Source organism: Dasypus novemcinctus, chromosome 28 (assembly GCF_030445035.2).
Source record: "Dasypus novemcinctus isolate mDasNov1 chromosome 28, mDasNov1.1.hap2, whole genome shotgun sequence".
In the NCBI taxonomy this organism is placed as follows: Eukaryota; Metazoa; Chordata; class Mammalia; order Cingulata; family Dasypodidae; genus Dasypus; species Dasypus novemcinctus.
The window spans coordinates 35,983,069-36,002,962 of record NC_080700.1 but is presented as its reverse complement, the minus strand read 5'-3'; the positions used below and the strand labels follow the sequence as shown (position 1 = coordinate 36,002,962).

Genomic DNA, 19,894 nt, shown 5'->3' with positions numbered 1-19,894 from the left:
TCATGCTAGGATCTAAGGCCGGGTCTGCCCCTGGAAGGATCCGGGCCTTTGGGTGGGTGGACAGGCGGGAGGGGGTGGGGTGGAGAGGGGCAGGGGGAGCAGGTGGACGGGGGCAGTGAGGCCGTTAGGTGGGTAGTGGTGGTCCTGGGTGACTGACCGCGGGAGGGACAAGGACCGGGATTTCTGGCTGGGCCGAGGTGGGTGCGGGGGCGTCCTGAAGGAGCAGGGGTGCCGGCTCTGATTGTGCTCTGGGGGCGGGGGGCCCTGGGTTCAGCAGAGTTTGGGGTTCCTGTGTGGCAGCCAAGTGCAAGGGGGTCAGGCCATCAGGCCACCCCAGAGAGGGCTGGGGGCGCAGAGGGGGCCCCAGCCACAGGGCGGGATGGCCCAGCGGGGGAGGAGGACGGCCCTGGGTGGCCTTGGGGTGAGCCCCACGGGGGCCCCACGGAGAGCCTGACTTAGGAAGGGGCGCTGGGGGCAGCGGCACGCCCCTGTGCCTGCCGGGACCCCATCCCGGTGCCCCGCTCCGCCCCTCTGGGCCGCTTCACGGGCATAAGCATCGAGGGCCGGCTTCTCTCCTCCCTGACAAAGGCAGTTTCTTGCTCTCCAAAGTAAGAGTTTTTGGCTCTCATGTGCTCTCTCGCCTGTGGACGCGTCATGCCCTCTGCACACCGCTCTCGCCATTTTTCCTCTGCCATGTGGCCACGCGAATCATATGCAGAAGGATACTGAACATGCCAAAAATCTTGGCGGCACTGGGAACCGATCCTGGGACCTTCTGGAGTGAGAGAAAGGCACTCGATCTCTTGCACCACCTCAGCTCCCTGGTCTGCTGCGCCTCTTATCGTCTCTCCTCTGTGTCTCTTTTTGTTGCGTCATCTTGCTCTCCACATGGGCCAGCACTCCTGTGTGGGCCAGCACTCTGCACGGGCCACCACTCTGCTCGGGCCAGCTCGCCTTCACCAGGTGGCCCTGGGAATCAAACCCTGGACCTCCCCTATGGTAGATGGGAGCCCAATCAGTTGGGCCGCAGCCACTTCCCTTCTACCACTTTTAAGTTGCCTTTTTCTTTTTTCGTGTACTTTATTTTGTACATTTAATAATTGAAAATATAAATAATTTTAAGAAGAAAAAAGTTGAATGAAAACATACATTTCTCAAATGTACTAGGTATATTTAAATTTATTTTTAATCATACAATGTGTTACACAATGTATTTGGTTTATAGTAAAGCAGTCACTGTAAAAAAAAAAGTTTTTGTTGATCCATGTGATTTTTTTTCCCCATATGAATTTTGAGCATGTGGCTCATTTCTTTTTCTTCCTATCATCTGGTTTCTTCATTTCCCTGAGGCTCCTGTGTATGAGTTCTTCCTTCTATGATTTACGTTGAGTTTATTTCCTAACCCAGGAGATATTCCTAAACTGAGACCCTAAAATTCCTAGCAGACACCTTAAAAAAGAAACAGTTGGCATTTTTATCCATGGCTTCATTCTTAGGTTCTGAATAAAATTCTTACATTGATCCCCTTATGGAAAGAGAGGGAACCATACGTTTGCTATATGCAAGGAGATGCTATGCATCTGTTAATTTAAAAACCCCGAACCCTCAAAATCCTAATAGATGATATTAAAATAGTAAAAATGTTATGTCAAAATATCTACAATCAAAAGAAACAATTTCACTACTGTCTGACAAAGGACTCGTTTTCCTGATATTCGCAGGGTATCACAGTTCAGTAAGAAAAAGACAACCCCATAGAAAAATGGACAAAGTTCACAAACACTAGGAGGGAATAAGTGGTCAACAAACAAAAATATACTTTAGTCATCGTTAAATCCAGAGGAAGTCAAAAACAAAACGAAAGAAAAACGATCTTGGCAACAAGATTCTTGAAAAGTCCTCTTGGCCAGGGTGGGGAGGCTAGTTTGGGTGGGGGTGGGTGCGCAGCTTGCACACGTTGTGTTTCTGTGATATTTTTGACTCTTAATAACAAGGATATATTCCTGAAAGCAGAAGCAAAAATAAAGATATCTTGTTCATTTTAAACAAACACACTTTTATATTAGTAGTATGTTCTGACAGATCAAATGGATCCGGGTATAAGTCCCTTTTCCAGCACTGGTGGTTCTATAATCTTGGGCTAACTGCCTTACCTTGCTGAGCCTGTGCTCTCATTTAGGAAATAAGGTGGGAAGCGGACTTGGCCCACTGGATAAGGCGTCCGCCTACCACATGGGAGGTCCACAGTTCAAACCCCGGGCCTCCTTGACCCGTGTGGAGCTGGCCCATGCGCAGTGCTGATGCGCACAAGGAGTGCTGTGCCACGCAGGGGTGTCCCCATGTAGGGGAGCCCCACACGCAAGGAGTGTGCCCCGTAAAGAGAGCCGCCCAGTGCGAAAAAGTGCAGCCTGCCCAGGAATGGTGCCACACACAAGGAGAGCTGATGCAGCAAGATAACACAACAAAAAGAAACACAGATTCCCAGTGCCGCTGATAAGGATAGAAGTGGTCACAGAAGAACATACAGCGAATGGACAGAGAGAGCAGACAATGGGGGGGCTGGGGGCGGGAAGGGGAGAGAAATAAATTAAAAAATAATAATTAATAAATCTTTTAAAAAAAGAAAAGGAAAGAAGGTGTGTGATACCTTGAAAATCTCAAACCAGGGAATGGATGTGGCTCAAGCAGTTGGGCGCCTCTCACATGGGAGGTCCCAGGTTCGGTTCCCGGTGCCTCCTAAAGACAGCAAGCAGACACAACAAGACGACGCAAGGAGGAGACACAACAAACAAGGAGCAGATGTGACTCAAGCGGTTGGGTGGCACCTCCCACATGGGAGGTCCCGGGTCCGGTTCCCAGTGCCTCCTAAAGAAGAGGAGCAGACACGGGGAGCACACAACGAGCAGACAGCGAGCGCAAACAACAAGCAAACAGACAAGGGAGCCATCGGGGGTGAGGGGGGATGGAATAAGTTTTTAAAAAAACTCAAGCCAGTCAGAGTTAGAGTTAAGTGACTATCTGGAAATGAGTGGTTCGTAGCGAGCACCCATCATTATCCAAGGACTGAGCAGTGCCGTCTTCTCACCAGCGAAGCTGCTGCCCTGAAAGCGGGCGGCGGGGCCCGCAGCTGCCTGGCCGTCTGGTTAAAGCACAAGGTGAAGCGCGTCCCAGTGGAGAGGGACGTGGGGAAGGCGGGTCAGCGAGGAGGAAAAGGCAGTGCCTACAGCGCCCAGCTGCCGGAGGCAAGCGTCAGGCAAGGCGAGCCGGGCCCCTGTCGCCAGCTGGTCCCCTCCCCGGCCTTCCCGGGCCCCCGCCTCCCGCGCGGGGTGGCTGCAGCTTCTCTGGTGAGGACGGTTCCTGACATACACGTCCGTGTTCCCACCAAGCGAGGCTCAGCCCCCCGGCCTTCCTACCCGCATTGCCCCCGAAACCGGACGACGTTCCCATCTCTCCTCCTCAGGTGTGGCCCTGGGTAGAAAGCCACGAGCTCTGGCACCCCGGGTCCCTGCTCTGTGACCTGAGCAGCCCCCCAAACCGTTATTCCCCCTCTGTCGTTTGCTGTAGGGTGCGCTTGTTCATTTCTGGATCTACTAAGAACATCCTTGGAGCAGGAAGGAGGAGTGGGTTAAGAATTACTCTGGGGGGAGAACGGGATGAAACGTTCGCGGTACTGTTGGGCCCAGTCGCGGGGCTCCGTGGGGTTCCACATCTTGCGGTAGTCCCCCATCTTGGCCGCCAGTGATGACAGAGCTCGGGGAGACCCGAGGAGCGCGGGCAACAGGGAACACACCCGGACCCCGGATCCCCAGACTCCCCGGGCCACATGCAGCAGGACCAGACCCTTCTCCCTAAACGAGGGAATGGGCAAGGGTCAAAGGGCATCTGGAAGAAAAGCGCCCTCCCCAAAAAAAAAAAAAAAAACCGGAGCCTAAAAGAATTACTCTGGGGCTTGTCCTTTTTTAAGCTTATTGATAATGCTTCCCAAACTCTGAAGTTAATGTATATTGTCAGGTTTTAAAAAATATATGAATTAACGTGTCCTGGGCTTTTTCCTAATTATTTTACTTTGAGATAATTGCAGAGTCACGTGCAGCTGTAAGAAATAATACAGGGAAGCAGATTTGGCTCAACAGAGTGTCCGCCTATCACCTGGGAGGTCCAGAGTTCAAACCCTGGGCCTCCCTGACCCGTGTGGAGCTGGCCCACGGGCGGTGCTGATGCGCGCAAGGAGGGCCCTGCCACGCAGGGGTGTCCCCACGTAGTGGAGCCCCACGCACAAAGAGTGCGCCCCGTAAGGAGAGCCGCCCAGCGTGAAAACGTGACCCGCCCAGGAGTGGCACCACACACACGGAGAGCTGACGCAGCAAGATGATGGAACAAAAAGAGACACAGATTCCCGGTGATACTGACAAGAATCCAAGCGGACACAGAAGAACACACAGCGAATGGACACAGAGAGCAGACAATGGGGGCGGCGGGGAGAGAAATAAATAAAAAATAAATAAATCTTTTTTTTAAAAAAAGAAATAATACAGAGCACTCCCATGCAGCCTTTACCAGTTTCCCTAGTGGTAAAATCCTGCAAAATTATAGTAGAATATCACAACCAGCATATAAACATCAGCACAAGGAAGACCAGCATTTCCATCCCCACGAGAGCCCCCCATTGCCCTTTCTCTCCTACTCCCCCTTAATCCCTGGCAACCACTAATCTCTTCTCCGCTTCTCTAATTTCTTTATTTCAAGATGCTATAGACAGTGGACCTGGCCCAGTGGTTAGGGCGTCCGCCTAGCACATGGGAGGTCCACGGTTCAAACCCCGGGCCTCCTTGACCCGTGTGGAGCTGGCCCATGCACAGTGCTGATGCGCTCAACGAGTGCCATGCCACGCAGGGGTGTCCCCCGTGTAGGGGAGCCCCACGCACAGGAGTGCGCCCCGTAAGGAGAGCCGCCCAGCGCGAAAGAAAGTGCAGCCTGCCCAGGAATGGCGCCGCACACACAGAGAGCTGACACAGCAAGATGACGTGACAAAAAGAGACACAGATTCCCGTGCCGCTGACAACAACAGAAGCAGATGAAGACACAGCAAATAGACACAGAGAACAGGCAACCGGGGTGAGGGGGGAAGGTGAGAGAAATAAAAAAATCTTTAAAAAAAAAAAAGAGTGCTATAAAAATTGAATCGTTCGATGTGTATGTAACCTTTTGGGACTGGCTTTTTTTCACCCAGCGTTAATTCCCTGGAGATCCATCTGAGTTGCTGGCATGCATCAGGAGTTTCCATACCACCGTCTGTGTACCCCATTCACCCCTTGAAGAGCATCTGGGTTGTTTCCAGTTTTGAGCTATTACGAATAAAACTGCCGTGAACATTCATGTACAGATTTGGGGGTGAACGTAAATTTTTCTTTCTCAGGGATCAGTGTCCCAGAATGCAATTGTGCATTTAGTTTTTAAGGAACTGCCACACAGTTTTCTGGAGTGGTCTTACCATTTTATACTTCTGCCAGCAAATGCGTGAATGACCCAGTTTCTCTGCATCCTCAGCAGCATTTGATGTTATCGCTGTTTTTTATATTAGCTGTCCCGACAGGTGTGAAGTGCTAGTGCTTGCTGGTCTTAGTTTGCTTTCCCGTGATGGCTAATGATGTTGAATGGCTTTTCTTGTGCTTATTTGTCATCCGAATATCCTCTTCTATGAAATGTCTGTCTTTTGCCCAGTTTCTAATAGGAGTGTTTGTTTTATTTTACTCTTTAAGAGTTCTTTGTACATTTTAGATATACTGTTTCTGTCAGATATATGGCTTGCACTTGTTCTCTCCCAGCCTGTATGTAGCTTGTTTTTCCAACATCTTTATCAGGGTCTTTTTCAGAGTAAACGTTTTTAATTTTGATGAAGTCCAGTTTATCAGTTTTGTGGATCATGTTTTTAGTGTCAAGTTTAAGAACTCTTTGCCTAGCCCTAGGTCCCCATTGTTGGTCTCTAAAAGTTATATAGTTTCTGTATTCTTCATTTAAGCCCATGATCTATTTTGAGTTAATTTTTACGTAAAGTGAAACTAGGTCAAGGTTTACGTTTTGCCTATGGATGTCCCATTGCTCTACCACCGTTTCTTGAAAAGGCTAACCTTCCCCCACTGAATCGTTTGTGCACCTTTCTCAGAAATCACTTGGGGGAGTGGATGTGGCTCAAGCAGTTGAGCACTCGCCTCCCACACAGGAGGTCCTGGGTTTGGCTTCCCGTGCCTCCTGAAAGCACAAACAAACAAAATTACTCGGGTGTATTTATGTGGGTCCATTTCTGGCTCTAGCTGCTGTTCCTCTGATCTCCACCAGTACCACACAGCCTGGATTGTTGTAACTCCCTCGTAATCTTGAAATCGGGTAGACTGATTCTCCCGCTTAATTTTTCTCTCTCAAAATTGTTTTAACTGTTCTAATTCCTTTACCTTTACATATAAATTTTAGAATAAAAAATTTTTGCTGGAATTTTAATAAGAATATTGTTAAGCCTGTGTATCAGTTTGGGGAAAATTGACGTCTTGCTTTGTTGAGGCTTCCAGTCCATGAATATGGGGTGTCTCTCCATTTATTTAGGTCTTTTTTTAAATATATAAGTGTTTCATAGTTTTCAACATGCAAGTCCTGTACATGTTTGGTTAGATTTGCACCCATGTGTTTGTTTATTTAGTGATTCTAAATGGGATTATACTTTTTATTTCAGTATTCATTTTTTAGTTCTAGGAGTTTTTTTAGATTCCATGGAATTTTCTCTGTGAACAATCATGTCATCTACAAATAGGGATAGTTGTTTTTTTCTTCCTTTCTCAACTATATGCCTTATTTCCTTTTCTTGCCTTGTTGCGCTACTAGAACTTCTATGTTGAATCATAACAGTGAACACCCTTGCCTTGTTCCCATTCTTAGAGGGAAAACGTTCAGTCCTTCACCACTAGTGTAATATAATATTAAGTATAATGCCTATCTCTGTGCAGCTGGCTTTTGTAAATGCCGTTTGTGGAAATAAAGCCGTCTACTGGCTGGATGAACCCAGGCAATTTCAGGGAGCTCGGCTGCTATAAATGCATTCAGACTGGAGCGTTTGCTAGGGTTAAGGAAGTGTAAGGAATGGGGGTCATAGAATTTGGAGTGAAAACATTCAGATTTAATTTGGGCTTCTCCACCTTCTGGCTAGATGGCCTGGGGCAAATTACTTCTGCCTCTGCAAGCCTTTTTCTCATCCACAAAAATAAAAGAAGGCAGAGCCCCAATGCCTTTCGCCACTGGTCAGTGTCCCACCCAAGGGGACTGGTGGGCGTGACAGTGACTGTATCTCAGGAGCTGGGAAATACCCCCAAACTTAGAAAATCTTCATGCTGCCCTGCGGTGGCCCCACCCAAGCACCTTAACTTGCCTGCCACTGTGGGGGGTCAGAACTTCTGATCATCATGACAAAAGAGCCGGGAATATTCCCAGTCCCCAGGCGCAGTGCTCCAAGGCAGACACCCAGCCCGCACCCTGCCTCTCCACCCCCCACCTGCGTGAGCTTGTCAAGTCGAGTCCCCCCACCCCCGAGCGTCCCCTGTCCGTACTGACCCAGCCCCGAGCGCAGGAAGACTCAACGGGGTAATTCAGGTGCCCTTTCCCACCCAGCGCTTGACCACTAATCATTTTCGCCCTTAATCACTGTTGGGGACTGTCAACGAACACAGACTGACTTGTGAATCGCCTCTCCTAAAAAGAAAAAATTGTTTGCTTTGCAGGTTTTTTAAAAACATGGATTTGGCCAACCATGGACTTATTCTCCTGCAACAGCTGAACGCTCAGCGCGAGTTTGGCTTCCTCTGTGACTGCACCGTTGCCATCGGCGACGTTTACTTCAAGGCCCACAAATCGGTCCTGGCTTCCTTCTCCAATTACTTCAAGATGCTGTTTGTGCATCAGACCAGGTAACTAAAGCGGCAGCGCGCGATCCCAATGCCCCCGCGCCCCTCTTTCCCAGGGAGCCCGGCCCCCCACCAGCCGGGGCCTCCGCCCTGTCCGCCCTCCCGGGGTGCCCCGTCTAGGTCCCTCAGGCTGGACCTTCAAGGCCAGGTAGCCCCTCCAGCTCCGCCTGCGCGCGCTGGGCGGTCAGTCAATGGACCCTCCTCTCGTTGGACTTCTGTGCGTTCGTTCTTCCAGCCCTCCTCGCGCCTCTCAGCCCCAGGTCCCCCGCTGTGCCCCTCACTCCCAGCGTCGATCCCTGAGGTCCACTCTAATCAACCCAGAGGACGTCAGTTCCCCGTCTCTCCTCCTTGCCTCGGTGTCTTCTGTCCCACCTGCCCTGGCTCACAGACGAGGGCCTCTGGGTAGCCGAGGACGAGGGTGCCCTACCTTTCCCCTCCCGCCTGCCCCAAGACCCTGCCCCTCCATTTTCACCCCGTGCTTTTCATCCGACACCCATAGACCCCCCGCCTCAGTGCATGAAGGATGCAGGCCCCTTGGCGCATCTGCCTGCTTGGGTTAAGGAGCTTCTGTTTCTCCCTCTCTGAAAGTTCTCCAGAGGGTCCCCTCCAGCCTCGCTGTCCCCCCACCCCATCCTCTTGTCCGTCTGCCCCCCATCGCACCCCCGAAACCACCCTCACAGCCGCCGGGCGGCTCGCCCTCCGCCTCCCGGGCCCCTCGCACGTCCGTGCCGCGTGGCCCGCCCGCGGGAGCTGGGGCTCTGCGCGTCCGTCCCGAGCCCCGGCAGCTCCGGCCTCCGTCTCCTGCGTGTCCCCAGAACCCTGTCCCTTGGCCCAGCTGCTGGCCGCCGTGCGGAAGGAAGGGCCACCCCCCTCTCGCTCGTTGGCACGACTTGGGGCCAGCCGCCCCCCTGAGGTCCCTCCTGCCTCGCCTGCCTTTATCTTTACCGCAAACGTCAGATCTCTTCCAAAGCCCTTGATCCCTTACCTGTCCCCCTGCCTTACCAGCCCCCAAATGGCCGTTTTCTCCAGAACACGTGCCCAGCACCCCTCGGCGGCGGCGCCCCCGGCCCTCGTGCCCCTAACGGGGCTTTGGTCTCGTCGAGCCAGTGGTCAGAAGCCCAGAGCGCACCTGTCGCCGTCCAGGCAAGGCGGTGCCTGGCCCCTTGGGCCCCGCCGCCCCCGGCCCCTGCCACTTCCCCGCCACTGGCTGGCGACCGCTTCTGGCCGTGGCTCCGCAGCAGGCCCTCTTCCTCCACCCCCAGGTGGCCCTGCGTCGCTGGGATTTGCGCACCCTCCCCCCCCCTCGGGAGGACCAAGGTGGGAGGTGACAGATCGCCCTGATCGTGACCGCGCGGGGCTTTGGGCTTGGCACACGAGTAGCCACTTGACAAATGCGGGGTGAGCGGAATGAGAGGAGAAGGCTCGTGGCAAGGGGACGTGGCTTCATCCCGCAGCCCTGGGAGCGTCATTCTTGGGGGCATTCAGCTTGGTGGGTTCAGAGGTCTTGGAAAGGGGGTGGTTTCCATTTCGAGGGGTTCAAAAGAGTACAGTGTAAGGCACTGTCTTGGTTAGGTGCAAGAAACTTATCTTAATAGTACGTGAATAACGTCTAGCCAGGGAGGTGGTGTTTGTGTAGCTAGACATCCCAAGTTTAAGCAATGGCATGTGATTGGCTTTACCCCCCACCTCCACCTGTCCCCTCACCTCCACCTGCCCCCCACCTACACCTGCCCCCCCTACCTGCCCCGCCTACACCTGCCCCCTACCTCCACCTGCCCCTCACCTCCACCTGCTCCCCACCTACACCTGCCCCCACTTCCACCTGCCCCCCACCTACACCTGTCCCCCCACCTACACCTGCCCCCACCTACACCTGTCCCCTCACCTACACCTGTCCCCTCACCTCCACCTGCCCCCCACCTACACCTGCCCCCCACCTATACCTGTCCCCCCACCTACACCTGCCCCCCCTACACCTGCCCCCCCACACCTGCCCCCTACCTACACCTGCCCCTCACCTCCACCTGCTCCCCACCTACACCTGCCCCCACCTCCACCTGTCCCCCCACCTCCACCTGTCCCCCTACCTACACCTGCCCCCCACCTACACCTATCCCCTCACCTACACCTGTCCCCTCACCTACACCTGCCCCCCACCTACACCTGTCCCCCCACCTACACCTGCCCCACCTACACCTGCCCCCCTACACCTGCCCCATACCTCCACCTGTCCCCTCACCTACACCTGTCCCCCCACCTACACCTGCCCCCCCTACACCTGCCCCCCTACACCTGCCCCCTACCTCCACCTGCCCCTCACCTCCACCTGCTCCCCACCTACACCTGCCCCCCCACCTACACCTGCCCCCCACCTACACCTGTCCCCTCACCTACACCTGCCCCCCACCTATACCTGTCCCCCCCCACACCTGCCCCCCTACAACTGCCCCCCTACACCTGCCCCCTACCTCCACCTGCCCCTCACCTACACCTGCTCCCCACCTACACCTGCCCCCCCACCTCCACCTGCCCTCCCACCTCCACCTGTCCCCTCACCTCCACCTGTCCCCTCACCTACACCTGCCCCCACCTACACCTGCCCCCCTACACCTGCCCCCTACCTCCACCTGCCCCTCACCTACACCTGCCCCCCACCCACACCTGTCCCCCCACCTACACCTGCCCCCACTACACCTGCCCCCTACCTCCACCTGCCCCTCACCTACACCTGCTCCCCACCTACACCTGCCCCTACCTCCACCTGCCCCCACCTCCACCTGCCCCCCACCTATACCTGTCCCCCCACCTACACCTGCCCCCCCACCTACACCTGCCCCTCACCTACACCTGTCCCCCACCTACACCTACCCCCACCTCTATCTACCCCCCACCTCCACCTGTTCCCCACCTACCTGCCCCCCTCCACCTGTCCCCCCACCTCCACCTGCCCCTCACCTCCACCTGTCCCCTAACCTCTACCTGTCCCCCACCTCCACATACCCCCCACCTCCACGTACCCCCTCACCTCCGCCTGCCCCCTCCTCCACCTGTCCCCTCATCTCCACCTGCCCCCCACCTCCACGTACCCCCTCACCTCCGCTTACCCCCTCACCTCCGCCTGTCCCCTCACCTCCGCCTGCCCCCACCTCCATCTGCCCCCCTCCTCCACCTGCCCCCTGCCTCCACCTGCCCCTCACCTCCACCTGCCCCCTCCTCCACCTGTCCCCTCACCTCTACCTGCCCCCCACCTGTACCTGCCCCCCGCCTCCACCTGCCCCCCCCACCTCCACCTGCAGAGCGATGGCTCCTGGAGGCAGGCATTGGGCGGGGACCAGCCTCCAAGGCCTGTGTGCCAGGCGGGCACTAGGGCGTGCTGCTGTCTGCGAGTCACACGCAGCCTGCGCCTGCAGATGGGTGGAGTTCAGCTGAGAGTTCTATCACTTAGTTGCCACTAGATGTCTCTGTCCTTCACTCACAACTCCAAGTTCAAACCCTGCAAGGACCCAGGGCGCGGGCGCCCAGAACTCCAGGGGACAGGCTTTGCTTAGTGCCTCCTAAAACAGTTAGTTTCAAAATTCCTTAAAACCATCTTTTATTTTTAAGAGCCTAATGAAGGGAAATTGAACATGAAAATCCCTGTGAAAGTTCACACCAGAGGACTTTCGGCTCTACTAAATCTATATTGATTTTATTTCTACCTAAAAGTGCTCTGTCAAACAGGCACCTGCAAATCACACCACTGAGGTGTGCTCAGGTCCCCGAGAGCCGGGCCCTTCCAGAAGGAGCTGGGAACGACTCCAGCCTGGCCCACCGCCAGTGACGGAGGAGGAGAGGCCCAGCTGCCCGGGAATGAAAGCAGTGGACAGAAAGGGCTGGAACTGGACATGAGGAACCTTCTAAATTCCACCTCACTGTTTTGTTTTGTTAAGTGTATGCACACACGTGCTTCTGCTTTAAGAAAAAGAAATTAAAATTAAAAAATCAAACTAAATTGGCATCTGGAAACCTCACTTCCCCTGGGACTCGCAGGGACCCCCACTCGCCCGCTGTCCCTCTCCTGCAGTGCCACCCGGGGCCTCGGCAGTGCCTTGCCGTTGAGTCACCTCTCACGAGCGGTAGAGGACAGCCCGCTTAACAACCCACAAGGGGAGAGTGCAGACTGCCTTCTAGAAGGAGCCTTTAAAAGACGCTTGGAACAAGGCTTCCCCGTTTGGGCCGCTGCCCTTTCTTTAGCCCCTTGGCTCGTCGGGCTCATGGGCGTCTCTGCAGCGAGTGGCCCCTGCTCTCTGGGCCCCTCCGGTTAACTCCTCACTTAGGAGTTGTTTGCATTCTTCCCCACACACCATCCCGGAATCTTTATTTTGAACATTGAATTCCCTAGAGCATCTAAATTACGTCACAGTGTACACCTTGTATTTTTGGAACTGGTGCTAGAAGGGAAGACTACCTGCCTATATTTGCATTCCTGTTTAAAGATGCAAAATGGGTGAAAACCACCAAATAAAGGTGTGAACAGTCTGTGTGTCGTTAAAAAGAAGAAGAAAAACATCCCTAGAATCTTCACTTCAACTGTCAAGGGATGCTAGTTTTGTGCTCTCTCTTTATACTATGTAGTCAAATATTTTTCTGAAGATTATTTGGGGAAACGGACTTTGGCCCAGTGGTTAGGGCGTCCGTCTACCATATGGGAGGTCTGCGGTTCAAACCCCGGGTCTCCTTGACCCGTGTGGAGCTGGCCATGCGCAGTGCTGATGCGCGCAAGGAGTGCCGTGCCACGCAGGGGTGTCCCCCGCGTAGGGGAGCCCCACGCGCAAGGAGTGCGCCCGTGAGGAGAGCCGCCCAGCGTGAAAAGAAAGAGCAGCCTGCCCAGGAATGGCGCCGCCCACACTTCCCGTGCCGCTGACGACAACAGAAGCGGACAAAGAAACAAGACGCAGCAAATAGACACCAAGAACAGACAACCAGGGGAGGGGGGGAAATTAAATAAATAAATAAATCTTATAAAAAATAAATAAATAAATAAAGATTATTTGGATACAGTCATCTTAAAATAGATACACATTGATAACAATTTAGTAATTATTCAAATCAGTTCTGTCACAAATTGCTGTTAGTCACTTTTTTTTTTGCTAGAATAAAATGTTAAATTTAGAATAACATGGTATACTCTTGCTATTTTAGCATATTGAAAAATACTTATTAATGAGACAGATGTTTGCCGAGTGGACCAAAAAGAATTGAATTGCCAAGAAGCTGGGTAATAATCGAAAGGGATTATGAACTCTAAAAGCACTCCAAGAAGCCTTGAAGTTCTAGAATATCTTCCCTCGGGGGAGGTAGTACACCCCTCACGCTCTGCCTCACGGGTTTCTGGACGTGTTAGAATGCCCGGCATTACTGACAGCCCATCGAGAACTCTTGGAAGCCTCTTCGTGTTGCTGCCTGACCCGGATGATGCTTCTAGAATGATGCAGACACCAGAGTCGCAAAGTTAGAGTCAGCAGTAACCACCGCCAGCCGCTCGAGGTCCTCAGCCACGTCACCTAACCTTTGGGGACCTCGGCGTCCTCGGCTGTCCCATGCGATTAGTGCGGTCGCCTCCTCCACGGGAGCGCCGAGACGACCTCAGGGCTTCGGGATTAGACCCTCGATCCCCAGCCCACCTCCACCGCTCACCGACCCTGCGCTCGGGGGCAGGCCTCCGCTCCCTGGTCTGTGCAGTGAGGATCCTGGCAGGGCCACGAGAAAATGCCCGGAAAGCCCCGCCGCGGGGCCGCTGCGGCTGACGACAGTGACTGCTGTCCTCGTCACAGCGCCATGGCGACACCAGACCAGGAGCCCAGGCGTCCCCAGAGCTGCTCCGTCCTGCCACAGCGCAGTCCTGGGCAGCTCCGTGGGCTGCCCCCCCCATCCCTCCAGGAGTCCTTGTTGGACTCATTCAGAGCACGAGGCATCCCTCCTCTCTCTGCTCTGTCGTCTCGCCCTCACGCCAGTCTCGCTCCCCTGTGTCATTTCACAGATTTTTTTTTTAAGATTTATTATTATTTATTTCTCTCTCCTTCCCTCCACCTCCAGTTGTCTGCTCTCTGTGTCCATTCCCTGTGTGTTCTTCTGTGACTGCTTCTATCCTTATCAGTGGCACTGGGAATCTGTGTTTCTTTTTGTTGCCTCATCTTCTTGTGTCAGCTCTCCGTGTGTGCGGCGCCATTCCTGGGCAGGCTGCGCTTTCTTTCTCGCTGGGCGGCTCTCCTTACGGGGCGCACTCCTTGTACGTGGGGCTCCCCTACGCGGGGGCACCCCTGCGTGGCAGGGCACTCCTTGCGCGCATCAGCACTGCGCATGGCCAGCTGCACACGGGTCAAGGAGGCCCGGGGTTTGAACCGTGGACCTCCCATGTGGTAGACGGACGCCCTAACCACTAGGGCGAGTCCACTTCCCCACTTCACAGATGAAGAAACGTCATACCCTGACAGGTTGTTGGACTTCCCTGAAAAGACCTGCCGAGCTCTGGGCAGCTTTGATCTACTAGACTTTGTTGCTAAGAGAACCTCTGGGATCTGCCAGGTCACTGGTTCTGGATCGTTCCTCGGTCACAGACCCCTTTCGGGCTCCTGAAAAGCGATGGGACTTCTCCAGAAAACTCAAGATTGTGTACATAGAAGCCCCGGCGCCCCATAAAAGTAGAAAGTGTACATATTTACCTTTACATTAGATTAGCAGGGGAAAAGTGCTTCAGGAGTCTATGGGATACGACACATCTGTTTAAGAGGAACTTGGATTTTTGTCTTTTTTTTTTTTTTTAAGATTTATTTATTTATTTCTCTCCCCTTCCCCGCACCCCAGTTTTCTGTTCTCTGTGTCTATTTGCCGAATCTTCTTCTTTGTCTGCTTATGTTGTTGTCAGTGGCACTGGGAATCTTTCTTTTTGTTGCGTCATCTTGCTGTGTCAGCTCTCCGTGTGTGCAGCGCCATTCCTGGGCAGGCTGCACTTTCTTTCGTGCTGGGTGGCTCTTCTCACGGGGTGCATTCCTTTGTGCATGGGGCTCCCCTATGCAGGGGACACCCCTGCGTGGCACGGCACTCCTTGCGCGCATCAGCACTGCGCATGGGCCAGCTGCACACGGGTCAGGGAGGCCCAGGGTTTGAACCTTGGACCTCCCATGTGGTAGACGGACGCCCTAACCACTGGGCCAAGTCTGCTGCCAATTGTCTGTTCTTTAAAATCTGTTTTTTGGTCTTTGTGTCCTTAATATAAAGTTAAGTTACAAAGGTTCCAATGATCTATCTGGAATAGCCCATCACGTGCCACGCCGCCATTCACTGTGAGAAACAGGGAGCGCCCTGGTTCCGTTTGTTTTTGCAAGTAGCCCCCCTTTTTTCCTCTTTGCACGTTTTCCCGCGCGGCCCGGGCCGACCCTGACTTACAGGCCTCTCCCGTCTCTTGCAGCGAGTGTGTCCGCTTGAAGGCCACGGACATCCAGCCGGATATCTTCAGCTACCTGCTGCACCTGATGTACACCGGGAAGATGGCGCCCCAGCTGATCGACCCCGTCCGGCTGGAGCAGGGCATCAAGTTCCTGCACGCCTACCCGCTGATCCAGGAGGCCAGCCTCGCCAGCCAGGCCGCCTTCTCCCACCCCGACCAGGTGTTCCCCCTGGCCTCCTCCCTGTACGGCATCCAGATCGCCGACCACCAGCTGCGGCCGGCCCCCAAGGGGGCCGCGGCGCCCGACAAGCTGGGCCGAGAGCCGAGGCCCGCGGCCCCCCGCGCGAGCCAGGACCAGGTGCCCGAGGCGGCCCAGCTCTCCCAGGCCACATCCGCGCTGGCCCAGGCCGGTCGGACGCACCTGCCCCCCGCCGACCCGCTGCAGACCTCCCTGTCCCCCGAACTGATCCCCACGCCCGTGCCACCGCCGCCCGCCGGGGAGGAGGAGGCGGCGGCGGTGGCGTCCGACGAGCAGCCCGCGGCCCTGACCATCGCCCACGTCAAGCCGAGCATCATGAAGCGCAACGGAAGCTTCCCGAAGTACTACGCCTGCCACCTGTGCGGCCGGCGCTTCACCCTGCGCAGCAGCCTGCGGGAGCACCTGCAGATCCACACGGGCGTGCCGTTCACGGCCAGCCAGCCCGGGGAGGGCCGCGCCGCCCTGTCCCTCTGCAGCGCCGCGGCCGCCGACCCGGGCAAGGACGCGCTGGAGGCGCCTGAGGCCGGCATGATCAGTGACAGCGAGCTGCAGCACATCTCGGACTCGCCGCTCATCGACGGGCAGCCGCAGTCAGAGACGCCGCCGCCCTCCGACATCGCGGACATCGACAACCTGGAGCAGGCCGACCAGGAGCGCGAGGTGAAGAGGCGCAAGTACGAGTGCACCATCTGCGGGCGCAAGTTCATCCAGAAGAGCCACTGGCGGGAGCACATGTACATCCACACGGGCAAGCCCTTCAAGTGCAGCACGTGCGACAAGAGCTTCTGCCGGGCCAACCAGGCCGCCCGCCACGTGTGCCTCAACCAGAGCGTCGACACCTACACCATGGTGGACAAGCAGACGCTCGAGCTCTGCACGTTCGAGGAGGGCAGTCAGATGGACAACCTGCTGGTGCAGACCAACAAGCCCTACAAGTGCAACCTGTGCGACAAGACCTTCTCCACGCCCAACGAGGTGGTCAAACACTCGTGCCAGAACCAGACCTCGGACATCTTTGCCCTCGACGAGGGCCAGTCCATCCTCCTGGGCAGCGGGGACTCAGAAGCCACGGACCCTGGCCACCCGATGTTAGCGTCCATCAAAAAGGAACAGGAAACGGTGTTGCTAGACTGAAGGTGGCCTCTCTTTTAAAAAAAAAAACACAAACTGTCGTTTTTACAAAGACCCGTCTTCCTTTCCTTCCCCCAATTCAAAGCTCTAACTGTCGTTCTCCATGGCATGCCACAAACAGATCCCAGCTCCCTCTCGCCTTTCCCCCTTCTCTCCATCCCAGCCTCACCTCTGTAAAGGCTTCATGCATTACAAACCTGGAATATATTTACTTGGATCCAGGGGATGTTGGAAAGAGAATGGTCAGTGGTACCTATAAGCTCAAATAAGAGTCTGGGAAATTTTAGGTGATTAAAAGCATACGTGGAACAAATGAAGGGTATATGACCAAACAACTAGAATGCAATTTGGTAAGCTAAAATTATGACTTTCCCTGGGTAATAAGTCTTCCTTCTCCGAAAAACAATGCCAGACAATACAGCATGCTTTGTAGAGACACAGCTGGGCTCTGTACTATGCAAAATCTAGAAAGTGTGGGGGAACTTTAAACCCAAGAAAAACGCTCTTAGGATCTATCCTTCAGGTGCCTTGTTTCAGAAGGCACCTTCTGAGATTATGTCCAATCCAGAAAATTCACTCTAACAAAACACAAAAGAGAAAAAATAATAATAATGTGATGGCAATCTTAATTTTCGGATAAAATGCGATGAGCTGCGAGTTTGCGTGTTTGTCAGAGGAAACTACTTGCTGTGAAAGGTGAATTAATGCACGTGCATTAGCTCATCCCTGGCCTCTTCCAGAGTTGAACATCAACAATACGCTATCTTTTTTAGTTCCTGGCAAATGGGTTGTGTTTTGCAAATTAGATCTTTAAGTACCATCCCACGGGTTATCTCTCTGAATAGGAAACGCCCTGCCATTCCAGCAGTTGCCAATAGTGAATACGTTTAAGCACCAGCCAGATGCTTTAAAATCAGTGTGTATAGGTACCACGGGGGGAAAGTAGCCAGGGGAGGCTGTGAGCAGAAGAAGCAGTAGCTCGAATGATTTTTAAAAGTTAATGCTACTCGTTTACTGGCAAAATTCATGAAAGCATCAAAGATGGCAAAGAGAAATCAGGACCCACCCACCCACCCCCAAAAAAAAATCTAATTGCTGTTTGGGAAAGAACTTGATTTTAAATCAGTTGTTTATGTTTCAGTATTTTTTTTAATGCCTTGAAATTCTCTCCATGGGCCTGACAGTAATAAAAGTAAAAGTAGTCCATTCATCTTTTGGAGGCCAATCACAGCATGGTGTCATGGGACAAAGAAGGAGCCAGAATTAAGGACCGAAGGAGAAGGGAAGGGGGAGAAGAGTTTAATAGCTATGCTCTCTGTATATGTTGAAAACTGAATATCCCATCGTCCTCTTTCACATATAGTTGAGTTCTCAGATTTGTAAGTTTTTATACATCCTTTCATTGAATAAACCTTTAATTAAATGGGTACACGATCTTATCTCTGTAGACTGCTTTGCCTACCCCCAAAAGAGGCAGGACGGGGACGTAGAGGGCCTTGCCCCAGAAGCCTTTCTTTATCTTGCCCCATCGGCAGAACTTTGGGAGAGCGCCTTCCGTCCTTGTAGGATGAAGACGCTGGTAACCGTGAGAAACAAATGTGTAAACTCCATGTGAAAATGCTGCGCCGAGTAGACGTTTGACCGAGAATGGGTCTAGAGATCATCTGATCCAACTTTCTTTTGTAGGAGAGAAAATGGCCTCCGTGGTGAATCAGAGGACTTAGGGCAGGGGGTCCACGGACCAGGGGGTCCCTGAGCTTGAAATGAAAATTCAAAAAAAACATTATTCTTGCGGGCACGCATTGGTGCGGGTGTGATCTATTTATTAAACAATACACAGGACAGTGTGGACCTAGTAAGGGGTCCGTGGTTGTCACCTGACTGGCAAAGGGGTCCATGGGCCAAAAAAGATTAAGAGCCCCTAAGCAAGGAAAACGCAGGACCACCAGATGGCAGGACACACAGCAGGCTTTCTGGGGGGGACAGTGCTTGGACAGGTTTGAGTGAGAGGGGCTGTCTCTCCGCAGGAGCCATCCCCACCACCCAGGAGGGAAGAGGGGGCTCCCAACCTCGGGGATGTCATCAAAAGCAAGGTGGGGGGAAGCGGACGTGGCTCAGCTGATAGAGCATCCGCCAGCGATATGGAGGGTCCAGGGTTCAAACCCAGGGCCCCCTGACCCATGTGGTGAACTGGCCCATGCATAGTACTGCCACGTGCAAGGAGTGCCGTGTCATGTTGGGGTGTCCCCCACATAGGGGAGCTCCACATGCAAGAAGTGCACCCTGTAAGGAGAACCGCCCAGCACAAAAAAAGCGCAGCCTGCCCAGGAGTGGCGCCGCACACACGGAGAGCTGATGCAGCAAGATGATGCAACAAAAAGAGACGCAGTTTCCCAGCGCCGCCAGATAATACAAGTGGACGCAGAAGAACACATTCAGTGAATGGACACAGAGCAGACAACAGGGGCGGGAAGGGGAGAGAAATAAATAAAATTAATCTTTTTAAAAAAAAAAAGCAAGTTGGGGCGTCCCAGGTAGAAAGCTGCTCTACAGCCGGGGTCTTTGAGAGCCCCAGGGTTTGTCTCACGAGCTTAGAGATGGGTGCCGTTTCCTGGGCATCCAAAGTGGGCAGATACTTTACGTGGCCAGAAACAGCTTCTTGGGGCTGTATTTAAAGCCATCAGCCGTGCAAAAACAAGGTTGGCAGCGGCAGGGCACTGAATTCCTGGCCACTGTGACGTCAACAACCCAGTGCTCTCGGGGGGCCATTTATTGGGGGACCAAGAGATGCTTGCCTCGAGAAATGCTGTAGAAATCTAGATCATTAAACCTTGAGAGTTGTCCACCTCGGTCACCTTTTCCTTTAAACTATTTGCACATCTCTCAACGTTAAGTGAGAGCCCTGTGCCACATGGCACCCCTCGACCTTCCCCGACTGAAGGGGCCCTCCTGGCCCACCCCAACAGCCTTGATGCAGCCGAAGGGCAGGATTGAGCACCAAAAGGTCATGGGAATCACAGGGAGGAGCCCCCAGCCAGCCCCAGCCGCACTTGGCAAAGGGGAAGCAGGTGGCGAGCTTGGGCTGCGTGGGGCGAGGGACTGTCACCCGCCTGTGGCCGCCCCCTCCCTCCC

At 53.9% G+C, this 19,894-nt stretch overlaps 1 protein-coding gene across 1 annotated transcript in view; it reads left to right on the top strand.

Moving 5' to 3' along the window:
- The window catches only part of ZBTB2 (zinc finger and BTB domain containing 2), a 28,327-nt gene extending 10,138 nt beyond the window's left edge, over window positions 1–18,189 (top strand). The window contains exons 2-3 of the mRNA XM_058289566.2: window positions 7,764–7,949; window positions 15,394–18,189. Of these exons, the coding sequence (XP_058145549.1) occupies window positions 7,777–7,949; window positions 15,394–16,765 (1,545 nt within the window). The 5' untranslated portion in view covers window positions 7,764–7,776 and the 3' untranslated portion in view covers window positions 16,766–18,189. The remainder of the gene's footprint in view (window positions 1–7,763; window positions 7,950–15,393) is intronic.
- Window positions 18,190–19,894: the final 1,705 nt, after the last annotated feature.